This window comes from Cynocephalus volans, chromosome 11 (assembly GCF_027409185.1).
Source record: "Cynocephalus volans isolate mCynVol1 chromosome 11, mCynVol1.pri, whole genome shotgun sequence".
NCBI lineage: Eukaryota > Metazoa > Chordata > Mammalia > Dermoptera > Cynocephalidae > Cynocephalus > Cynocephalus volans.
Genome location: NC_084470.1, coordinates 113254168 through 113273239, shown reverse-complemented (window position 1 = coordinate 113273239; position 19072 = coordinate 113254168). Strand labels below are relative to the sequence as shown.

The 19072-nt window shown below is 40.0% G+C and overlaps 1 protein-coding gene across 4 annotated transcripts in view; it reads left to right on the top strand.

The window, feature by feature from the left end:
• The first annotated feature begins 10118 nt into the window (after nucleotides 1-10118).
• FLVCR1 (FLVCR choline and heme transporter 1) overlaps nucleotides 10119-19072 on the top strand; it is a 42372-nt gene continuing 33418 nt past the window's right edge. For all 4 annotated transcript variants that reach the window (XM_063114167.1, XM_063114169.1, XM_063114166.1 and 1 more), the window contains exons 1-2: nucleotides 10119-10885; nucleotides 15287-15431. In XM_063114167.1, coding sequence (XP_062970237.1) covers nucleotides 10145-10885; nucleotides 15287-15431 — 886 coding nt within the window. In that variant the 5' untranslated portion in view covers nucleotides 10119-10144. The remainder of the gene's footprint in view (nucleotides 10886-15286; nucleotides 15432-19072) is intronic.

Genomic DNA, 19072 nt, shown 5'->3' with positions numbered 1-19072 from the left:
TAAGAGCAACGGTTCAGTATTTGCTAATTCAGGGTTTGTGGTGACTTTACAGATCATAACTACCACAATAACAAGCATTGACTGTATATACACAGAAAATACATTACTGTTTCTACGGATATATTACTATAACTTACCTTTAACACACAGCAACTCAAAGCCTATTCCAAGTCCACTGGTGTGGATCAGCCCACTGGGAAGCTACCGTGGTGATGGAAGGTTCTGATCTGTGCCGTTCCACTCTATTCTATCCCTGGAGCCCTGGCTAAGGGTCTATGAGAGGTTTGCAAGTCAGAGACTATTTATTTATCAGCCATGTGTCCTTGGATAAATTATTCAACTTCTCTTCATATCAGTTTCTTCATCTGTAAAATGGGAATAAAGTCACATATTTCATTAAGTTGTGTGTGTATGTGTGTGGTCGGTGACAGGAAGGAAGTTGGAATTAAATGAGATATGCAAGTAAAGCTGTTTGCATTGCACCTGCCATCAATTTATTACATATACTGATATTTCTTGAATACCTATTCTGTGCCTGATGCTCTCATGGCTACTGGGGACAAATGAGTGTTAGCCCCCATGGAGAAGGGTTCTAATCTAAGGGTTCATTGTAAATACTTAGTAAATGGTAGCTATTTTTGTTGATTTTATTAAAACTTCACATTCTAAATGGGGAATTATTTTATTCGTATATCTATTTTCTTAGAAGGGGCGATCTACTTTTTAAAAAAATCTTCAGAAATATTTCAGAAATACAGAAGTCATTATATATCTCTTTACAGGATCTAGTGATAGAAGAAAGAAGATTGGTATTGAAGATAGCAGTTCAGAATGCCAGAGAAATCAATTCCCTCAAGTGAAGGGACAGCAAAAGCACCCCAACCACCCAACTCTGAAGACACTGGGTGGCAGTAGCTATGGAGATGAATGCAGGGCAGCTGCAAAGGATAAGTTATGGTTTCATTGTCGTTGTGTGTTTTTTGTTTTTTTGTTTTCAACAAAGCTTCCTAGAAAATGCAAAAGGCTTACCAAAAGACCTAATCAGTTGGGCATAACCCTACCACCTGAGGGCCTGGGGCTACATCCAAATTCCCCCTTCACAGAGTGCAACGTGAAGGAAGATTTCTACACCTGTGAACTTCAACATCCTTAGCTGTAAAACGGGGCTAATATTAGTATAGAGCTGTTGTAAGGATTAAATAAGAAAATAGCTGAAAAGATGTTATGCATTATAAGTTTTTCTAAAATGTATACTATTAGATTATTCAGAAAGCTATGTGTGTTGTGCCCAAGAGTAACACTATATCATTTTACAACGCAATAATTTGTTACATAAGAACTCCAATTTGTATAATTCTTAAGCAAGCGATTTTCCCTTGCTCAGAGATTACTCTCTCAGCAGGGATTTCAGGCTGCATTCTAAGCCTACTCCTATCCCCATTTTCTGGACTTGCTCTGGTTTGCTACCACTTCAAACCTTACCCAGGTCTTACTTCATTCCCTCCCTAAGGTTAAAGGATACAATATGAGGCATCCACTATTGTGGCCAACTATGTAAAATTGAATTTAAACTATGTTTGGTTATATTTCAGGGGAGAGAGGGCATGATTTAACTTGCGATATAAATTTTAAAATTTGCAATAATGGAGCTGGCCATTTTCTTAATATTAGTCACTGTCCTCAAAAGCATTTACTGAGTTAAGTGCAAGCGGTTCTGTATGACATGAACTGCTAAGTGAAAAGCTTTTCTAGGTACTGAGGGTGTTACAAAATAAGATATAAGATCCAGTCCCTGGCTTCAAGAAGCTCAGATCTAGATAAGGAATAAAATATGTAAAGGAAGAGTTAAGAAACATTGCCAGGAAGAGTTCAGCGAGTAGCCTTGATAGTACTATCAGGGTCAGAAGAGGCAGAGGTCTCTTGGACTCCAAGCATGGAGATAGACCTAGGAAGGAGGTAGGAATTGAGCTGGCCTGGACCATAAAGGATGGGTAAAAATTGGCTAAACTGAGAGAGAGTGGTAGAGCATTTCCTAGCAGATTTTAAGGAAGACTGTGTGATAAACATGCACATGGCATCCTGTAGGCATAGAGTGGACCAATGTGGTACAACTTCATCTCTGTCTGCCAGGCCTCTTCAGCTGTAGGTATTATAGTCTCTAGTCTGCTCCCTGAGCCACATCCAGCTCCTCCACCTACCCTGACCAAAGAGGTGGTGCATTAGCAGCCTCACACTCCCAAACCTGGAGATCAGGAATTAGTCTTGCTATGGTAGCAAATAAATATCTACTATTGTACTACTAATATTCATTCATTCATTGAATATTCATTGAGCACTATTTTCCAGATATAATGCTTAGGGGCAGGAGATTCAAAGACGACTTATTTGCTGCCCCCAGGAAGTTTATAGTTTTGCAGGGGAAACAAATGCACAATGCTAATGATATAGATAGTATTGTAAATACAATGATGGGATACAGTATAGAAGAGGTACACACACAGTTAATTTGCATATGTTTCCTTGTGAGCGGCCTCAAATCATCTTAAACAATTCAGAGTGTATAAACATTATCTACTCTCTTGTAATTGTTACACTAGTAGTCCACTAAAATTCTTGTTGGAATAATGTAGGACACAATAAATCACAAATAAATATATATTATATTATGTATTATATTGCCTACTAATAGGTATCTTTGTCTTGTCTCTTTTCTACCTCAAATTCATCTTGCACACCAACATAGTATTTTGATCATTCTACCTCTCCAGTCAAGAAATTTCAGTGGTTCCTTAATGTTTAGATAATAGAGCTGAGGTTCCTTAATTTGAAATTCAAGGCCTCACACAATCTGGCCCCAGACTACCTTCTTTTCTTTGTAGCCATACCAGTTTCCCCCAAATGTCATTCCCATTCCTACCTTATATGCCTTTTCTCACAATCTGGAGTGTCTTCCTCTTGTCCAACAATGTGAACCTATTTTGTTTCCCACTACTCCTCCCAAACTTTATTGGCTGGTCTAGCTCAAGGTAAAATAATGAAGTATGTGATGCTTATTACTGACTCTACTTTGTTACAACTCAGTCCCACAGCCCCACCACCATCACCTCATCCGCTCCCTCCCAAAGCTGCAGGGACCTTATAGCCCTTGGTCCCTCATCTTCACCATGGGAAGGATGTGTGCAAGTGCATGCAGTGTGTACGTACATGTGCACATGCATGAGTTCACCATTGCTCATCAACTCAGACTTGCTCCACTTCACTCTCTACCTTCATTTCAGACCTGTGCTCTCACTTAATTGCTTTCTGGGCTTCATACCTGTTCTCTCCTTCTTTGCCTAGACCTCTTTGGATTAGGAGCATAACTTCTCCTTGTGGTCTGGCTCCATCTGGCACTTGCTCTAAAGACAGTTTTCAGGAGCTATTAGTTTGCTCCACTCTAAGCATATACAACCCTTAAGATTCCTCTGGAATAGATGCTCTGGACTGGCCAGGGATGGGGGAAGATTGGAGGTCTCTTTTTGTTGGCCCAATCCCTTCATCAAGGTTTCAGTAAATGAATTTCAAAGTAGTGAATCAACAGGAAACACATAAAGAGGTTGCACAGTCTTTTTAGTGTGAATCTGGCAATGAGCGTATCAGTTGTATAGGTAGGAGGTGTGAGCAGAGGCAGATTTAACATAAAGTTAATACAGCTTAAGCTTGGGGGTCTCTTTGAAGGTCTTGTGTATCTTTTTGTATTTTAATTTTGAGATCAGTTTCTTAAAGAAACCCCCTCCCCTCAAGGTGATTAAGCCTCAGGCTCTAAAAACCTGGATCAACCCCTAGGGTGGGAAGGTGAGGATAGAATGTAAGTTTCAATCAATTCTAATTAAGCAATTACAAATTATATTTAAAAATTGTAAGAGAAGGTGTAGGTTTTTTAATTGCTAGTACTTCAGAACGGGCTTTTTGTGCTAACTTGTGATTTGGGAGGAATTAACTTGGAAATATGATCCTCAGGTCCCAGGTCCTTGTGTAGGGCTCTGGTCATAAACTCAAACAAACTGAGATAGTAAATCTCTTCTCTTGGTTTGATAAATGACTTTAGAAGAAAATGAAGAAAATCAAACTTATAATACTACAATACTTATACTAATGGTTTTGTAATCCTCATAATAATTAGTGCGTTTTGGTATTCAAGATGTTTGAGCATTTAAAAGACCCTGGTATATTAGAGAATCTGACCTAATAAACTTGTGACTTTGTATTTAATTTCACTTGTGGTATTTTTATTTGACACGTCTGAAAGAGTTTGCTTATGAACATTATTTCACTGTTTAAGAAAATCTGTTTTAATCTAAAAGTTCTGACTTATTAAGTTTGTCAGTAGTGCTTTAAGTGTTTTGGATGGTTTGTTTCAGATTTTTAGCAGTGGTGTATTGGTAAATGTAGCAGTAGCCAATTTCCATTATATAAATACTCCCATTATGGCTGATTTAAGGTTACCAACAGTGGTGTCACTGAAGCTGAAGTTGGGAAAAGATGCGTTCAATCAGCTTTCCCAAACTCTGCCAAGCCTGTGCAAGCTGGCTTTAGCACACCACTGCCTGCAAGTCTGCCTGTTTATAAATTAGATGTCATATTTCAGAATGACTAGGGGAATACAAATATATGTATTTAAGTTTAAATAGTATTAAAATGTTTAGAGGAATTTGAAATTCGTGAGATCTGTAATTTAATCAGATTTTAAATAAAAAGTTTTATAAGTTTTTTAAATCAAAAGATTTGTAAATAAAATACCAAAATTTGTGTATTAAGTTTATGAGCTTTCTAAAATAAAGGATTTGAAATTAATAACTTTAATTTAAATAGTAATTGAAACTAAGTAACCATGCTTTCTTTTTTATTCTCTTGTGCACAAAAGCCTCCCACAGCAAGCAGCCAGGGGTAAATGTGTGAACTGAAATCTCAGGTTATCTTGCTTCCTTTTTATAAAATTTGTCATTCTGAATATCACCATCTTTAAGGCCAACATGTCAACCAGCTAATCTGATAAATTAATTCAGGCCAAAAGGATTAGGAACAAGATATAGTGTGGACAATTTAGTTGTCATTTGACATTGGTTATACTTTAATCACTCAGTAGGCAAATTTTAAGCCAGACAGGAAAGTCAGGATATGCCTTAGCAAATTCTTGGAGATGTTTTAGGGCAGGAGGCTTTGTCCACTACAGAATTAAATCCCTAGCATATTTACACAATAATGTACACATGGCTTCCACCATCTTTCTGTGTCACCAAAATGGTATGCAGCATATTTACACAATAATGTACACATGGCTTCCACCATCTTTCTGTGTCACCAAAATGGTATGCATGAATGCCAAAAAGAGACCCAAATGCCAGTTTCTAACTGCGATGGTGAAGCATGGTTATGTTGGCAAATTCAAAGTTCCTGATGATTGCAGAGCGGGGGAAATTGTTGTGAACATCATAGGCAAGTTAAACAAGTATGGAGTGACCAGCCCCAGATTTGATATCTATAAAAAGGGCAGAATAATCTGCTCCCATCCTGTCAGTTTGGTTTCATTGTACTGAAGACTTCAATTGGCATCATGGACCAAGAGAAAACAACACAAAAACAAACAGGAGGGAAAATTCTGGGGCTCTTTTTCTAGGGGTATAATAAATACATACAAATAAAATGTCTCAATGGGGATTAGAAAAGTACGCGTGGAAGGATTATGATTTCCAGCCTTCTTCTCCACCCCTCTGTATCCAACTTGATCTTTCCACTGAGTAGAACAGTATAGCCTCTGCTGCTCAAGTGGACAGAGTATAGAGATAATGAGACTGCCAAGATCTGCTCACCTTGCCATGAAACATCACGGGTTGTACACCTGACAGCATTGTTCTGGTTTGCATTTTATCCTCTGCAGCCCTTAGACTATAGGAAACCTTTGCTCAGGAACAGCCACATCACTCCTAATAATGTCTTGGACCTTGGCTCCTGGATGCCGTTCAGATCTCATCTTCCTGAACTGTTCCTTTTCAAATTTCTCCAACGTGGCATTCCACACCCATAATAGAGCTCAATGTCATGCTGACGCCTGGTCAAGTGATGCTCCCAGTAATGTCCTTTTTGACAGATTAATGTTCCTGTTAAATTACACATCCAAACATATGACATAAAGTATGACTCATGCCTAAACTGGTTAATAAGTAGAAGCCTCAAGAGAGAAGACAAGGTTAAGGAATTAAAATGACAGTACAAAGAGATACTGCTGAGTTTTCACTTTTTCTATACTCCATTCTCTATGGAACTTAGTTGAAATAGGCATATGAGTTTTGTCTAATCCTTTCATTAGAAATATCCTACTTTACTTTTCACAAATCATAACAAGTTAAAGTCAGAAGAACCCTTAGATCTCGCATAGCTCAATTTTCCATGGAAATTAGGAATCCTATCCACAACATACCTGTTCTGACATAGATGATCATTTCATTTTGTCTAATCGTGACATGGTGGTCCATTCAACTGTTGATCACATCTAGTGATAAGAAAGATATCTCTTGTTAGACCAAGGGTATCCAGGATATGCCACTATGTGCTGCCTTGTAGCTGTGCCCTAAGAACACCCTCCACAGATGGGCTCTACAGTTATAAATTCAGTCTGAAAGAGCTTGGAGTAACTCCAGCACAATCCAGGCAGGCTAAAATAGACAAGATGGGGTCAAATCTAAGATAACACGAGAACGACAAATGACTATCAGAAACATAAAGATACAAGTCAATCATAACGGGATGGTAATATTTACTGAGTATTAGTATAGATCAGAGGTCAGGCACCATTTAAGTGCTTTATATTTACTGGTAATTTGTTTCTTACAATAGTCTCATAAAGAATATTGTCCTAATTTTGCAGCTGCACACACACACACACACACACACACACACACACACACAGAGTAAGTAGCCCAAGACACACAGCTAGTGATTGAAAGAGCTAGGATTTGAAACCAGGGCAATTGGCTCCAGAGCCTGGACCCTCAACCACTACACTAGATCACCTTACTAGCTGTAACTGAGAATGCCTACCACTACCACGCACCAGGCATTATTCAATCATTTAATCCTCATAATAATCCTAAGAAGCAGGATTCTGCTACCCTGTTATAGAACGGCTAAGTAACTTGCCCAAGGTCACAAGGCTAGTGAGTACTGAAATTGGGATTCAAACCCAGGTAGCCTGTCTCTACATCTGAAGCCCTTCCCCACTACTGTTGATCCCTTTGGTGGTATGCTTCATGTAGATGGTGACAGTGTCAGATACAGAGCTCTGTCATGTAAAGGGAAGGCACATCAGAGGCGGGCAAAAGCAGGATAGGCGCCAGTTAGTAAAACATGTGGAGGAAAAATAGGAGCTGATTAGTTCCAGGATAACCAGGGAACTTCCAACCTAAACTTCCTGCTCAGGATATGGAGAAGACAAATGATCTCTAAACAGAAGGTGCCTAAACAATCAGAAAGAATGGCTTCCCTGTAGGAGTACATTCAGAAAGCTGCCCCATGCAGAGAGGAAAGTTACCTATCAGACTGGGCAGAAGACAATCATCAACACCTACTGGATTATGCACAAATGAGATCTAATGTAATTTGCCAGTTTCTCGTTCCAGGAAGGGCGTGGGAAGTCTGCAGATACGTGAATGGTTACTTTGAACATCTGCACTGGAATTATGACTGGGGCAATCAAAGAAAGGTCCATTTAAAATCCCATCCACTAGATTCCCTTTCTGATCAGCTTTTCTGTGAGCTTTATAGAAGATTCCATAGTACATGAAAGTATTTTTAAAATGCCTTGAACATTGAATAATAAATTATGCTGAACATTAAGCAATACAACATGTTCATTTTCCAGAAATCCACTAGATAAACTTCTTAACTAAGGCGGAAGTTCTCTGGATTCCATATTTGGTTACTTTTGTTGTTGTTCATTCAGAGAACATCAGTCAGTAATCCAAATCTCTATATCAATGTTTATAAAATCATGTTTGTAGGGGAAGTTTACAAGATTTTTTTTTTTAAGAAATGGATTTGTTTACAAAGCAAGTAATTATTTAAAATATTTAGTAGTCATTCAATGTTCATTAGCTACATTCATTCAGTAACTAGATAAGTCTGTTTTCTGTGGTTTATAACAGAATACCTGAAACTGGGCAATTTATAAAGAAAGAATGTATTCCTTACAGTTTCAGAGACTGGAAAGTCCAGGGTCCAGGGGGATACATTTGGTGAGGGCCTTCTTCTTGGTGGAGACTCTGCAGAGTCCTGAGGAGGTAATGCAAGGTATCACATGGGTGAGTACAAGAGTGTTCCACACGCCTTCCTCCTTTCTCCATAAAGCCACCAGCCTACTCCCTGATAACACATTAAATCATTAACCCATTAATTCATGAACAGGCTAACCCATTCATGAGGGCATAGTCTTCACAGTCCTTATCAGCTCTTGAAGGTCCCACCTTTCAAACACCATAGTTGATTTCCCACCCTTTTAATACTTTTACAATGGGGATTAAATTTCAGGATGAGCTTTGGAGGGGACATTCAAACCACAGCAGTAAATATTTATTGATCTCCTACTGTATGCTAGGTATTGTTACAGGTTCTTGGAAAATAGGAGCAGCAGCAAAAAGCAACAAAGCTTTCAGCCCTGCTCTCATGGGCCTTATACTCTGGAAGGGAGAGAGAAAATAACCAGAAAAAAACCCTAAAATATAGGACGTTTTAGATGGTGATAAGCACTAAGAAGAAAAATAAACGGGGGAGAGAGATGGGCGGGGGAGGGACGCGGCAACTTATATGGGTGGCCAAGGAAGACATTACAATGCACATATTCCTTAGAGTTTAGGACCGTGTAGCATTTCACCTACTGAAAGGTATCTGATATATTTTTATACATGACCAAAATAATAATGTGAGAGGCAATAAAAAAGTGTACAGGGTTTTAGGGTTCTAGATAACAGCGCTTTCTAAGATTTAATCCATAAGGAGAACTCCTACATATATACACATGGTTTCCATTTTACCTTAATAATAATACTTGGGGGGAGGGGCCTCTCTCTTTTTTTTTCCCTCAAATTTGTTTTTCAAGGAGCAGCAGAACTGACTTTTTCTCTAGTCCAGGGAAACCCGCAAGGCTACGTGTGCTCTGGAGAACAGGTACTATGTCTCGTTTTTATTTTTTTATTTCCCAGAGCCCACGATAGTGTCTGGCACACACCGTTCAAAGCAAGTTTGGTAGCTGGAACCCAGGGAACCCGCTGAATGTGCGTGTCCAGGAACTATTAACGACAGGCGCAGCTCCAGGGTCTGCCCGGGCACAGCGCGTCTGGGCGGCCTCATTCAAGTCGACGCTCGGGGTAGGGAATTCCAACTCTCAAGGGCAGGTTTCTAATGACATCTCCCTCTAGCTGGATTGGAACGCTTTGGCGCCTCCTCTGCCGAGATAGCACGAAGTTACGAAACGTGTTCCAGTTTGCTCTAGAGCCGGGGCCCACCTAGAGGGACAGCCGTGCTGGAGCGAGAGGTCAGATTCGTCCTCCGCCTGCGCACTGGACAGCTGCGCCTTCGGGCCGCCCCTCTCGGAGATGAGGGCGATGTCCGCCTCTTTGTCTCCCTGCTGTTTCCACCGCCCCCTGGGTCTCCTTCCGAGCTGCCCAACCCCCGAGCCTCCTCCCGCGCGTCAGCCCGGCCCCAGGTGCGGCGAGCTCGGAGCCGCGCCACTCTTCCTGGGGAGGGCCTCCAGCGCGCTCTCCCGCCCCGCCTCCGGGCTCCTTGGCTCCCGCCCCGCCTCTACCGGCAGCTCCCCGATTGGCTCCCGCGCCGGGCGAAGACGCCCGCTGATTGGCCGGCGGGCCGTCAACCACGGGACGCGGCGCTTTCGGGGCGGGGCCTGAGCTGGTGTGACTGTCGGCGAGTGGGCAGTTCGCCTTCATCTGCGCACTCCAGCGGCGCGGGCTGCGGTTCGGGGCGCACGCGGCCGGGGACGGGTCTCGGGAGCGGTGGGAGAGGGGTGGGGCTGGGTTGCCGTGAGGGCGTCCGGGCCGGGGATACAGAGCCGGGGAAGAGGGTGTGGGCGCGAGGCGGCTCCGGGGAGCGCAGGGACATGGCGCGGCCGGACGACGAGGAGGGGGCGGTGTTGGCTCCCGGTCACCCGCTCGCGAAAGGGTACCTCCCGGTCCCCAGGGGCGCGCCCGCCGGGGAGGAAAGCGTGGCGCCGCCGAACGGGCCCAGAGCCGGCTGCCTGCAGTTGAACGGGGTCCCCCGGGACGGCCCCGCCGCCGCCGCCTTGGGAGCGCTGGGCGGGCCGCAGACGTCGCTGGCCCCGGAAGAGGAGACCCAGGCCCGGCTGCTGCCCGCGGGCCCCGGAGAGGAGACCCCGGGGGCCGAGGGCGCCCCGCTGCCCCGCACGGCGCTCTCCGCGCGGCGCTTTGTGGTGCTCCTGATCTTCAGCCTGTATTCGCTGGTGAACGCTTTTCAGTGGATCCAGTACAGCATCATCAGCAACGTCTTCGAGGGCTTCTACGGCGTCTCCTTGCTGCACATCGACTGGCTGTCCATGGTGTACATGCTATTCTACGTGCCCCTTATCTTCCCGGCCACCTGGCTGCTAGACACCAGAGGCCTGCGGCTCACCGCCCTGCTGGGCTCCGGCCTCAACTGCCTGGGCGCCTGGATCAAGTGCGGCAGCGTGCAGCAGCATCTCTTTTGGGTCACCATGTTGGGCCAGTGCTTGTGCTCCGTGGCCCAGGTGTTCATCTTGGGCTTGCCCTCCCGTATCGCCTCGGTGTGGTTTGGGCCGAAGGAGGTGTCAACAGCTTGTGCCACCGCCGTGCTGGGCAATCAGGTAAGGACTGGAGTGACAGGTGAAAGTCGGATCCTTAAAGGACCAGAAAAAGTCACAGGCCATGAGAGGTAGGCATACTCCTATGGATGGACCGTTAGGAGGTATTTGTCTATAAATGAAGGAGAGAAGATGAGTAGTTAAAAGATAGGAGGCAGTCTTGCATTAAAAAGGGTTTTAAATTTCTTTGTAAGGACAGAATTTTTAAAACCATTTTAAAATGTCCACCTTGTCATCTTGCTTTGAAATTTACCTATAAAATAATTAACTATTGGCCTGTGTATGCCTAACATCATAGAAAACTTGTCAATGCAGTAATGAACTAGACTTGGGTCGGTATTATTTTTGTCACCAGTGTATTCTTTGCATAAGGAAGGTGTTGGATTCTGGGAAGTTTGTTTTTATTTTGAGTCGTCATTGTGAACAGCCCCTTTTTAATTTTATATATTAGCGATCATACAGTGTCTCCTATGTAACAGACGCAACTGCTAAATAAATGTTCCGATAAAGACTTCACAGCATTACTTGGTCCAATTACCAGTTTTTAACAGTAAGACAGTGCAAGACAAATCACATATCAAGATAGTGTACAGATGATGGAATCCATCATAAAAGGGTGGCTTTAATTTGCCAAGTCATTAAGAAGCTACCTAGTCTTTCCTAAAACCATAGGTTCAAATTCCAGTAGCTTTACTAGATAGAATGTTGTGTGTGTTGTGTGTGTGCTTGTGTTTTAATTGCAGACTGGTTCTTTTATTGTAACTTAAATTCTGCATATGGAGTCTTATGATACCTTATGTAAATTATATTGAGTGTTCAGTCAGCTTGAGGGGAATCTAGTTAAAACACTGTACACGAAAAACCAACCTCTCTATGCGTATGGCTACAAGTAGCTATGTAACAAAAGAACGTTACTTTCTTCAATCTATCACTTGTTTCAAGATCACAGTAAGATTCATTTAAAATGCATGAAAAGACTACATGCTTATCGCTTTATATTCTTTTCTCTAAAAGTACAGATGAAAGAATAGCTTGAACTATAGTAGTGTATTTAAAGTGATTTATGACTGATACTTCAGTTGGTCGCTTCTGCAAGTTTGGATAGGAGCTATTTTCTTAAAGTATTTTACATTTACAAAATTATATTCAAGATTAATACTTCATTGAGCATGACAGAAATATCAACTTCATATCTATGGATTCCCTATTTTATGGCTAATAAATGCAAACATTTACACATAGGCAGACTTTCCTCTAATATCCTACATTCTCCTTAGGTGTTCTCATCCCTTGGCTCCAGTAGCTACAGTTACTCATGCCTCTCAAGTCTGCATTTTCAGCCTAGGTTATGTAGTGATCATTCATAATAAAGTTCGACATTAGTGAGCACTCACTAACAGCCTCATGCTAAGTGCTTTACATGCATTGTGTCATTTAATTTAATATTGTAAGGTAGGAACTATTAATCTCCATATTTTATAGGTAAAGCAACTGAGACTTGGAGGGATGAAATTATTTTCCAGAGGTCACACAGCTAGTTAGTGGTGACATTCACATTCATGTCTGTCTGGTTTCTGAATCCTAGCTTTTAACTACCCATCTATACTGAGTGCCTTTTAAAACATAGAGCAGACCATTTCATTGCCCTGCTTTGAACTTGTCAATGATTTCCCATAATACTTAAAATAGACTGTAAACTCTCCACTCAGGATTAGGAAACTTTATCTACATGTCTTCTTTGGTACATTAAGCAACACTAAACTTGCCCTTGCTTACAGGCATTTGCAGAAGCATTCCCTCTATCTGCAGTGTTCTTCCTCTTAGGATCATGTGATTGCATTCTTTTTATCACCCAGCTCTGAGCTTAAATTCATTTTCGATATTATTCAATGGCATTTCTTGGTCCCATTTAGTATTGCCCAGTTATTCTATTACATCATTAACACTTATCACTGTCTCATATGTTTGTTTTCATATTTATATGTTTACATGTTAATTGTTATCTGTTACTCATCTCGCACCCCCACCATTAGATTGTAGTTTTCATGAAAATAGGCACTTGGTCTGAATGTACACAGTTGTATCACTAGCATCTATTACAGTGCCTGACACATTGTAGGCTCTCCATAAAAATATGTTGAATAAATGAATGAGCTTCAGAGTCATATGAACCAGCTGGATATTTCCACTCGGTTATCTCATAGAAATCTACTGCTGAAAATTTACCTTGTCTGCTGGCTCATTTCTCTTCGCCTCTACCATCACTGTCTTAGTTTGGCCCACCTGCAGTGCTCGTGTAGAGATTGCTAACTGAGCTCCCTAATCTGCAGCCTGTGCTCTCCCTCTAGTCTCCACATTCATCTGGTGTCGTTTTTCTAATGTGCAAATCTGTCCAAGGCACTCCCTTGCACCCTGCAGTGGCTTCCGTTGTCCTCAGGATAAAATTCAAATTCCCTAATATGAGATTTTCTTGATCTGCCTCCTGCCAGCTCTTCAGTTCCATCCCTTTCCACATCCCTCTTCCCCACACACTTACTCTTTCTCTCCTCTGAACCAAACTGTACATACTTATGGTTTCTCACAAGGTCATGTTTTCTCCTTCCTGGCCTTTGTACCTAATGTCCTCTTGGCTTGGAACACTTCTCTTTCACTTGGCTGACTCCACTTTCTCATTGAGATCTTTGTTACTTCAGAGACTTTTCCTAATCCTCAAGTCTATACGAGGTTCTCTTAGCTAGGGTGATCATATGGCCCAGTTTACCTGGGATAGTCCAGGTGCACACCTGTTGTCTGGCATAATTACTGGTGGAGCGCTCTTCACTCTGAACAGTATTCTGGTTTGGATGATACATTCCATGGTCTCCCCAGTCTCAGCACCTTCTACTCTTCATCACAGTTCTGTATGACCACACTCTCTTGTAATTACTTGTTTAATTGTCTCTATCCAGCCTTTTTTAAGTGAGCAAATGAAATATTTGGTAAATGTTGCTATCTCTACCTCAGCCTCCTTGAAACCTTTCTTGGGCCCTTCTTCCCCTCAAAAATCACATCTACTTCCATTTAACGTCCTTCATATTTTAATTTTGTTTCTCTTGTCGTGATTATCATATTCAGCCTTTTTTTTTTTTTGAGGTAAAATTAGCATTAAATTAACCAGTTTAGTGTACAATTCAGTGTCATTTAGTACATTCATAATGTTGTGCAACCCTCACCTCTGTCTGGTTCCAAAACATTTCATCCACCCCCAAAGAAGACACAAAACTCAGTAAGCAGTCACTCGCCATTCCCTCCTCCCTCTAGCCCTTGGTAACTGCTAATCTGTTTTCTCTCTCTCTGGATTTGACTCTTCTGGATATTTCATATAAGTGGAAGAATACAACATGTGGCCTTTTGTGTCTGGCTTCTTTCACTTCACATGTTTTCAGAGTCCATCCATGTTGTAGCCCTGTATTAATACTTCATTTTTTTTTATAGCTGAATAATATTTATTGTGTGGCTATATCACATTTTGTTTATCCATTCATTCATCGATGGATGTTTGGGTTATTTCCACTTTGTGGATATTGTAAATAGGGCTACTATGAACATTCACATAAAATTATTTGTTTGAATACCTGTTTTCAGTTTTTTGGGTATATACCTAGGAGTGGAATTGCTAGGTCATGTGTTAATTCTATGTTAAACTTTTTAAAAAATGCCAAACTTGTCTGCAGTGGCTGTACCATTTTACAATCCCACCAGCAGTGTATAAAGGTTCCAGTTTCTCCACATTCTTGCCAACATTTGTTACTTTCCATTGTTTTCATTATTGTTATTGTTACAGCCATCCTAGAGGGTGTGAAGTGGTGTCTCATTGTGGATTTGATTTGCATTTCCCTAATGACTAATGATATTGAGCATTTTTTCATATGCGTGTTGGCCATTTGTATATTTTCTTTGGATAAGTGTCTATTCAAGTCCTTTGTCCTTTTAAAATTGGTATGTTTGTCTTTTTGTTGTTGACTTATAAGAGTTCTTTATATACTTATTCTGGATAGTAGACTTTATCAGAAATATAATTTATTAAGTTTTTTCTCATTCTGTAGGTTGTCTTTTCTCAGCTTTATTTTGCATATTCTTATTTCCCCTTTTGACTTTAAGCATCTAAAGGTCAAGGGCTGTATCTTACACAACTTTATAACAGCATCATTCAGATAGCAGGAACTCAGTATTTGTTATATAGGAAAGAGATTTGTCAGCAATTTTCCTTAACAGTACAATAATAACAAAGACATTAAAACAGTATTTTAGAGTTTACGAAATACTTTACAAACACTAGCTGTCCTCTTTGTGTTCCATTAATTGCCAGTATTTACTTTATTTCTCTAATGACAATAGCTGTTAACAGGACTGTGTATTTTACAGCTTGGAACTGCAGTTGGCTTTTTGCTACCACCAGTTTTAGTGCCCAACACACAGAATAACACAAATCTCCTGGCTTGTAATATCAGCACCATGTTTTATGGAACATCAGCTGTCGCCACACTTTTATTTATTTTAACAGCAATTGGTAAGTGAATTATTTTCCCTAAAGCTTAGATAAATGCATGACAAAAGAATGAAAATAACTAACCCTGGAAGTTTTCATTGATCGTATTTCAAATGCCATTTGCTTGTTGCATTCTTGCTGTGTACTGTCTTGCTCAGGTAAAATGAATGCTACAACCCTAGGGATATGTTATGGTCCACTGCATCTTTTTTAATATTGTAAAGGGTTTGAAGGCTAATTCATCTCATTTATCTCTCTACTAACTTTTCGTCCTGATAACTGTTGGTTTCATACGTATTACCCACCGCCTCTTCCCATATTCCCATCTGCATCTTATGCCTACCTAGGGAAGAACAATTCTTATCATGCTTTGAAATGATGCACATAGGCTACAGTCTTTCTTTTAATGATAAATCCTCCCAAGGATCCCCAATTTAACAATTAACTGGATCTGAAAATGTTGACCAGTGAATGATCCTGGGCAGCGGCAAGCTGTTCAGCAGAATTTCAAACTGTGGCAACTATCTGCTTGTTAGGCCACTCCAGCAAAGCATGGCTGCCACCCTTCGTCACTGAGTCCTCTCGTCTGGGCCTGTCTGTTGAAGCAGTCAGTCACAATCAGCTGCAAGCAGCCATCATCAGTTTGGAAGAAGCTTTGGGAAGGTCTGCTTTTTAAAGTTTATTTTTAATGAGAAACAGTTTTGATTTCAGAGAAAAGGATAAGTAAGATTTATTTAAGGAATATAGCTGCTAAGATAACTGTAATAATGCCCTTTAGGCACACAGTATATGTTAAAGTTGACAGGCCATCTTTTAACCCCTAAAATGTATAATTAAACCGCATTATAGCTGGAGTTTTTAGATTTATGTATTTTTACCATGGCTATATCAGTAATGAAAGATTCATATTTTAGGATCTCCAGATATGAAATCCTCAGTTTTCAAAGAAATGTGTGCTAAAGACTTTAGAGTGTTTTGGTAGGAGACTGCCTTGGTAGATGAACTGCAGGATCCAGGTATAGGAAGCTCAGCCCACTTACTTAATTTCCCTTAAGATAATAAACAAAATGTACTCTTGGTAACATATAAACTATTCTGACATGTCCGATCAACTTATGGTGGGTTTTATGTTTTCAGTTAGTCAGGGAGTGGCATATTTATGGTGTGCAGACTACTGAAAAAGGTCAACTTATTCTTGTTCTATTTTAGTAGTTTAAGAAAGGTTTAAAAGAAACCTGTATTATTAAAAAAAGAAAAAAGCTCTTAAATCTGCTTTTCTGGTAGCCATATTTGATTTCTAGATGAAGTAGGAAATCTCATTTATATATATTTGGTATAAATGGACCTTTAATTAATAATAAAGATTTTTAAAGTGTAAAATTCTCTTTCCTTTGATTGCTTATATATCTTCACATAAATTCTGGTTTTCTTTTTTTTTTAAACGTGTCTTCAATTGCTTGTCTCTTTGGAAGAAATGAGTAATAGATTGTGTATAATGTATCTATAGATATGAAATTATTTATTATATATATGTGTATATATATCTTTAAACTGCTCCAAATGTAAGATTTTTAGTTTTCAAAGGAGGGGGACAAAACGATAACAGGTATGACCACTGTTATATTGCCGTGTATCGTTGCAGAAACTAAAAGATAGAGCTATAGGGCTGGCCAGTTAGCTCAGTTGGTTAGGGTGTGGTGATGATAACTCCAAGGTCCAAGGTTTGATCCCTGTACCAGCCAGCTGCCCCCCCCCCCACCAAAAGAAAGAAATCAGTGAATTTAAGTTAGTTAGAGTGTGGTGCTCATAAAAGATAGAGCTGTTTATATACTTAATTATTTATGTACTCATGGCTTATGGGTAGAAAGTGGAAATAGAAATGGGGGAAAAAGAATGGGGGAAAATGGAATAGAAAATAAAGAGCTTATTGTCAAATTTTGCTTAGTGCCATATAATTTTAATCTTATAATACCAAGGATAGTATAAAAGCAAAATAGTATACAGTTGTGATATGAAAGTCTTACGTTGAAAATTGTGACATTTAAATGGAAAATTTACTTGTTTTCCTCTTACCCAAATATTTGCTATTGAGCAAAATTTAGGTTATTTTAAAAACCCTTACTTAGAATTTTTAATTACTAAGGGATAATCCTAATTCCCTCTAAATTCTACCCATAATTACTTTGGAGTGAAATCCACCCAGCATTTCTAAGAATTAACCCAAGCCTTCCAATAAATCGCACATTCAAACCCCATTCTTATTGGGAGAACTCTACATTTGGTTGCGTTTTATGTGCCAAATATGTTTGAAGGCACTCTATTCTGTATCTCACTTAATCCTCACAACCCTGTGAGGAAGGTACTATTATCATTCCCATTTTATAGATGAGGAAACTAGGGCACAGAACTTAAGTAAATTTAATTTGCCCAGGGTCACGTAAGTAAACACTGAAGGTCAGGTTTGAGCCTAGGCAATCTAATTTACATATAAACTGTTGTACATAAAAATATATCATTTAAATTTTTATTTAGCCTTATTTTTTGTTCCAATTCAAACTCTTCTTGTATATGTGGTAATGCTGTGTATTTAAAAACTGTTCTTGTGCAGTGGAGTGGTAAACTGTAACATTTAACTAAAGTGTATCAATTAAAATCCTTTCCTGATTCACTAAAGCCAGTGGATGACAAACCAAAAGTAATGGCAATAAAAACTTAATATTAAAGCACTTAAACACATGAGTGTATAACATATGTGCACAATTTTACTTTTGATTCTTATATTCAAGATATCTATATGTAGGCTGTAAACTTGTAACAGAAATACATTTTTCTCACTCTGTAAGAATTTCAAGCCCCTGAAGCAAAGTCTTTGATCTTTTAGAATAAGTATTCCTCAAAAAGGACAATACATTTTGTGTAGTGCTTGATAATTACAAAATTCTTTTACATACAAGTATATTATGTCGCTTAATCCTTGTAACAGCTTGTTACTGTTATTTCTGTTTTGTGGATGAGAAAGCTAAAGTCAAGAGAGAAAGAATGGACTTCCTCAAAGTCATACGGAGAGATGAGGCAGAGCCAGGATTCAATGTATATTTGTCTTGTAATAAGGTAATGTGCACGATATCTGCTTGAGTACAACAGGGACAAATAATGAAATCAAAAGATAAGGTTATAATCTGATTTCAGAAAGTACAAGTAGCCCTAACCAGTAATAGATTTGCTGCTTACTCATCATGGGAAGAGAAGTTTCGGTGTGGTGCCCAAGAATCCTTTGGCTGGTTTATGTTCCTAATGCCAGGGGTGGAGAATAACGGCTTCAACAATCAATTATTTTATTGGCACAAGTTTTTGGTGGACAGAAGAGAAGGTGGTTGAAGATACTCTTTTTCAGTTTCAAAGGAGAAAGAAAAAGCCACATTTCATCCTTTGAATGTAGCAATTCAGCATAAACAAGGTCATAGATAATGGCTCTTTGTTCCTCTTTTTCTTCATGTAGACTTAAGTCTGACTGTACTACAGCGTGTAGCTGGTAGATATAGGCTTGATTTTGCCAAAAGATAGTTTGACTAGCTGAAACTAAAGGACAACCCTTGTGTTCAAAAAATAAATCTGGTGGAGTTTAAGACTGCTAAGAATTATTTTCATTTTTGCATTTGGGT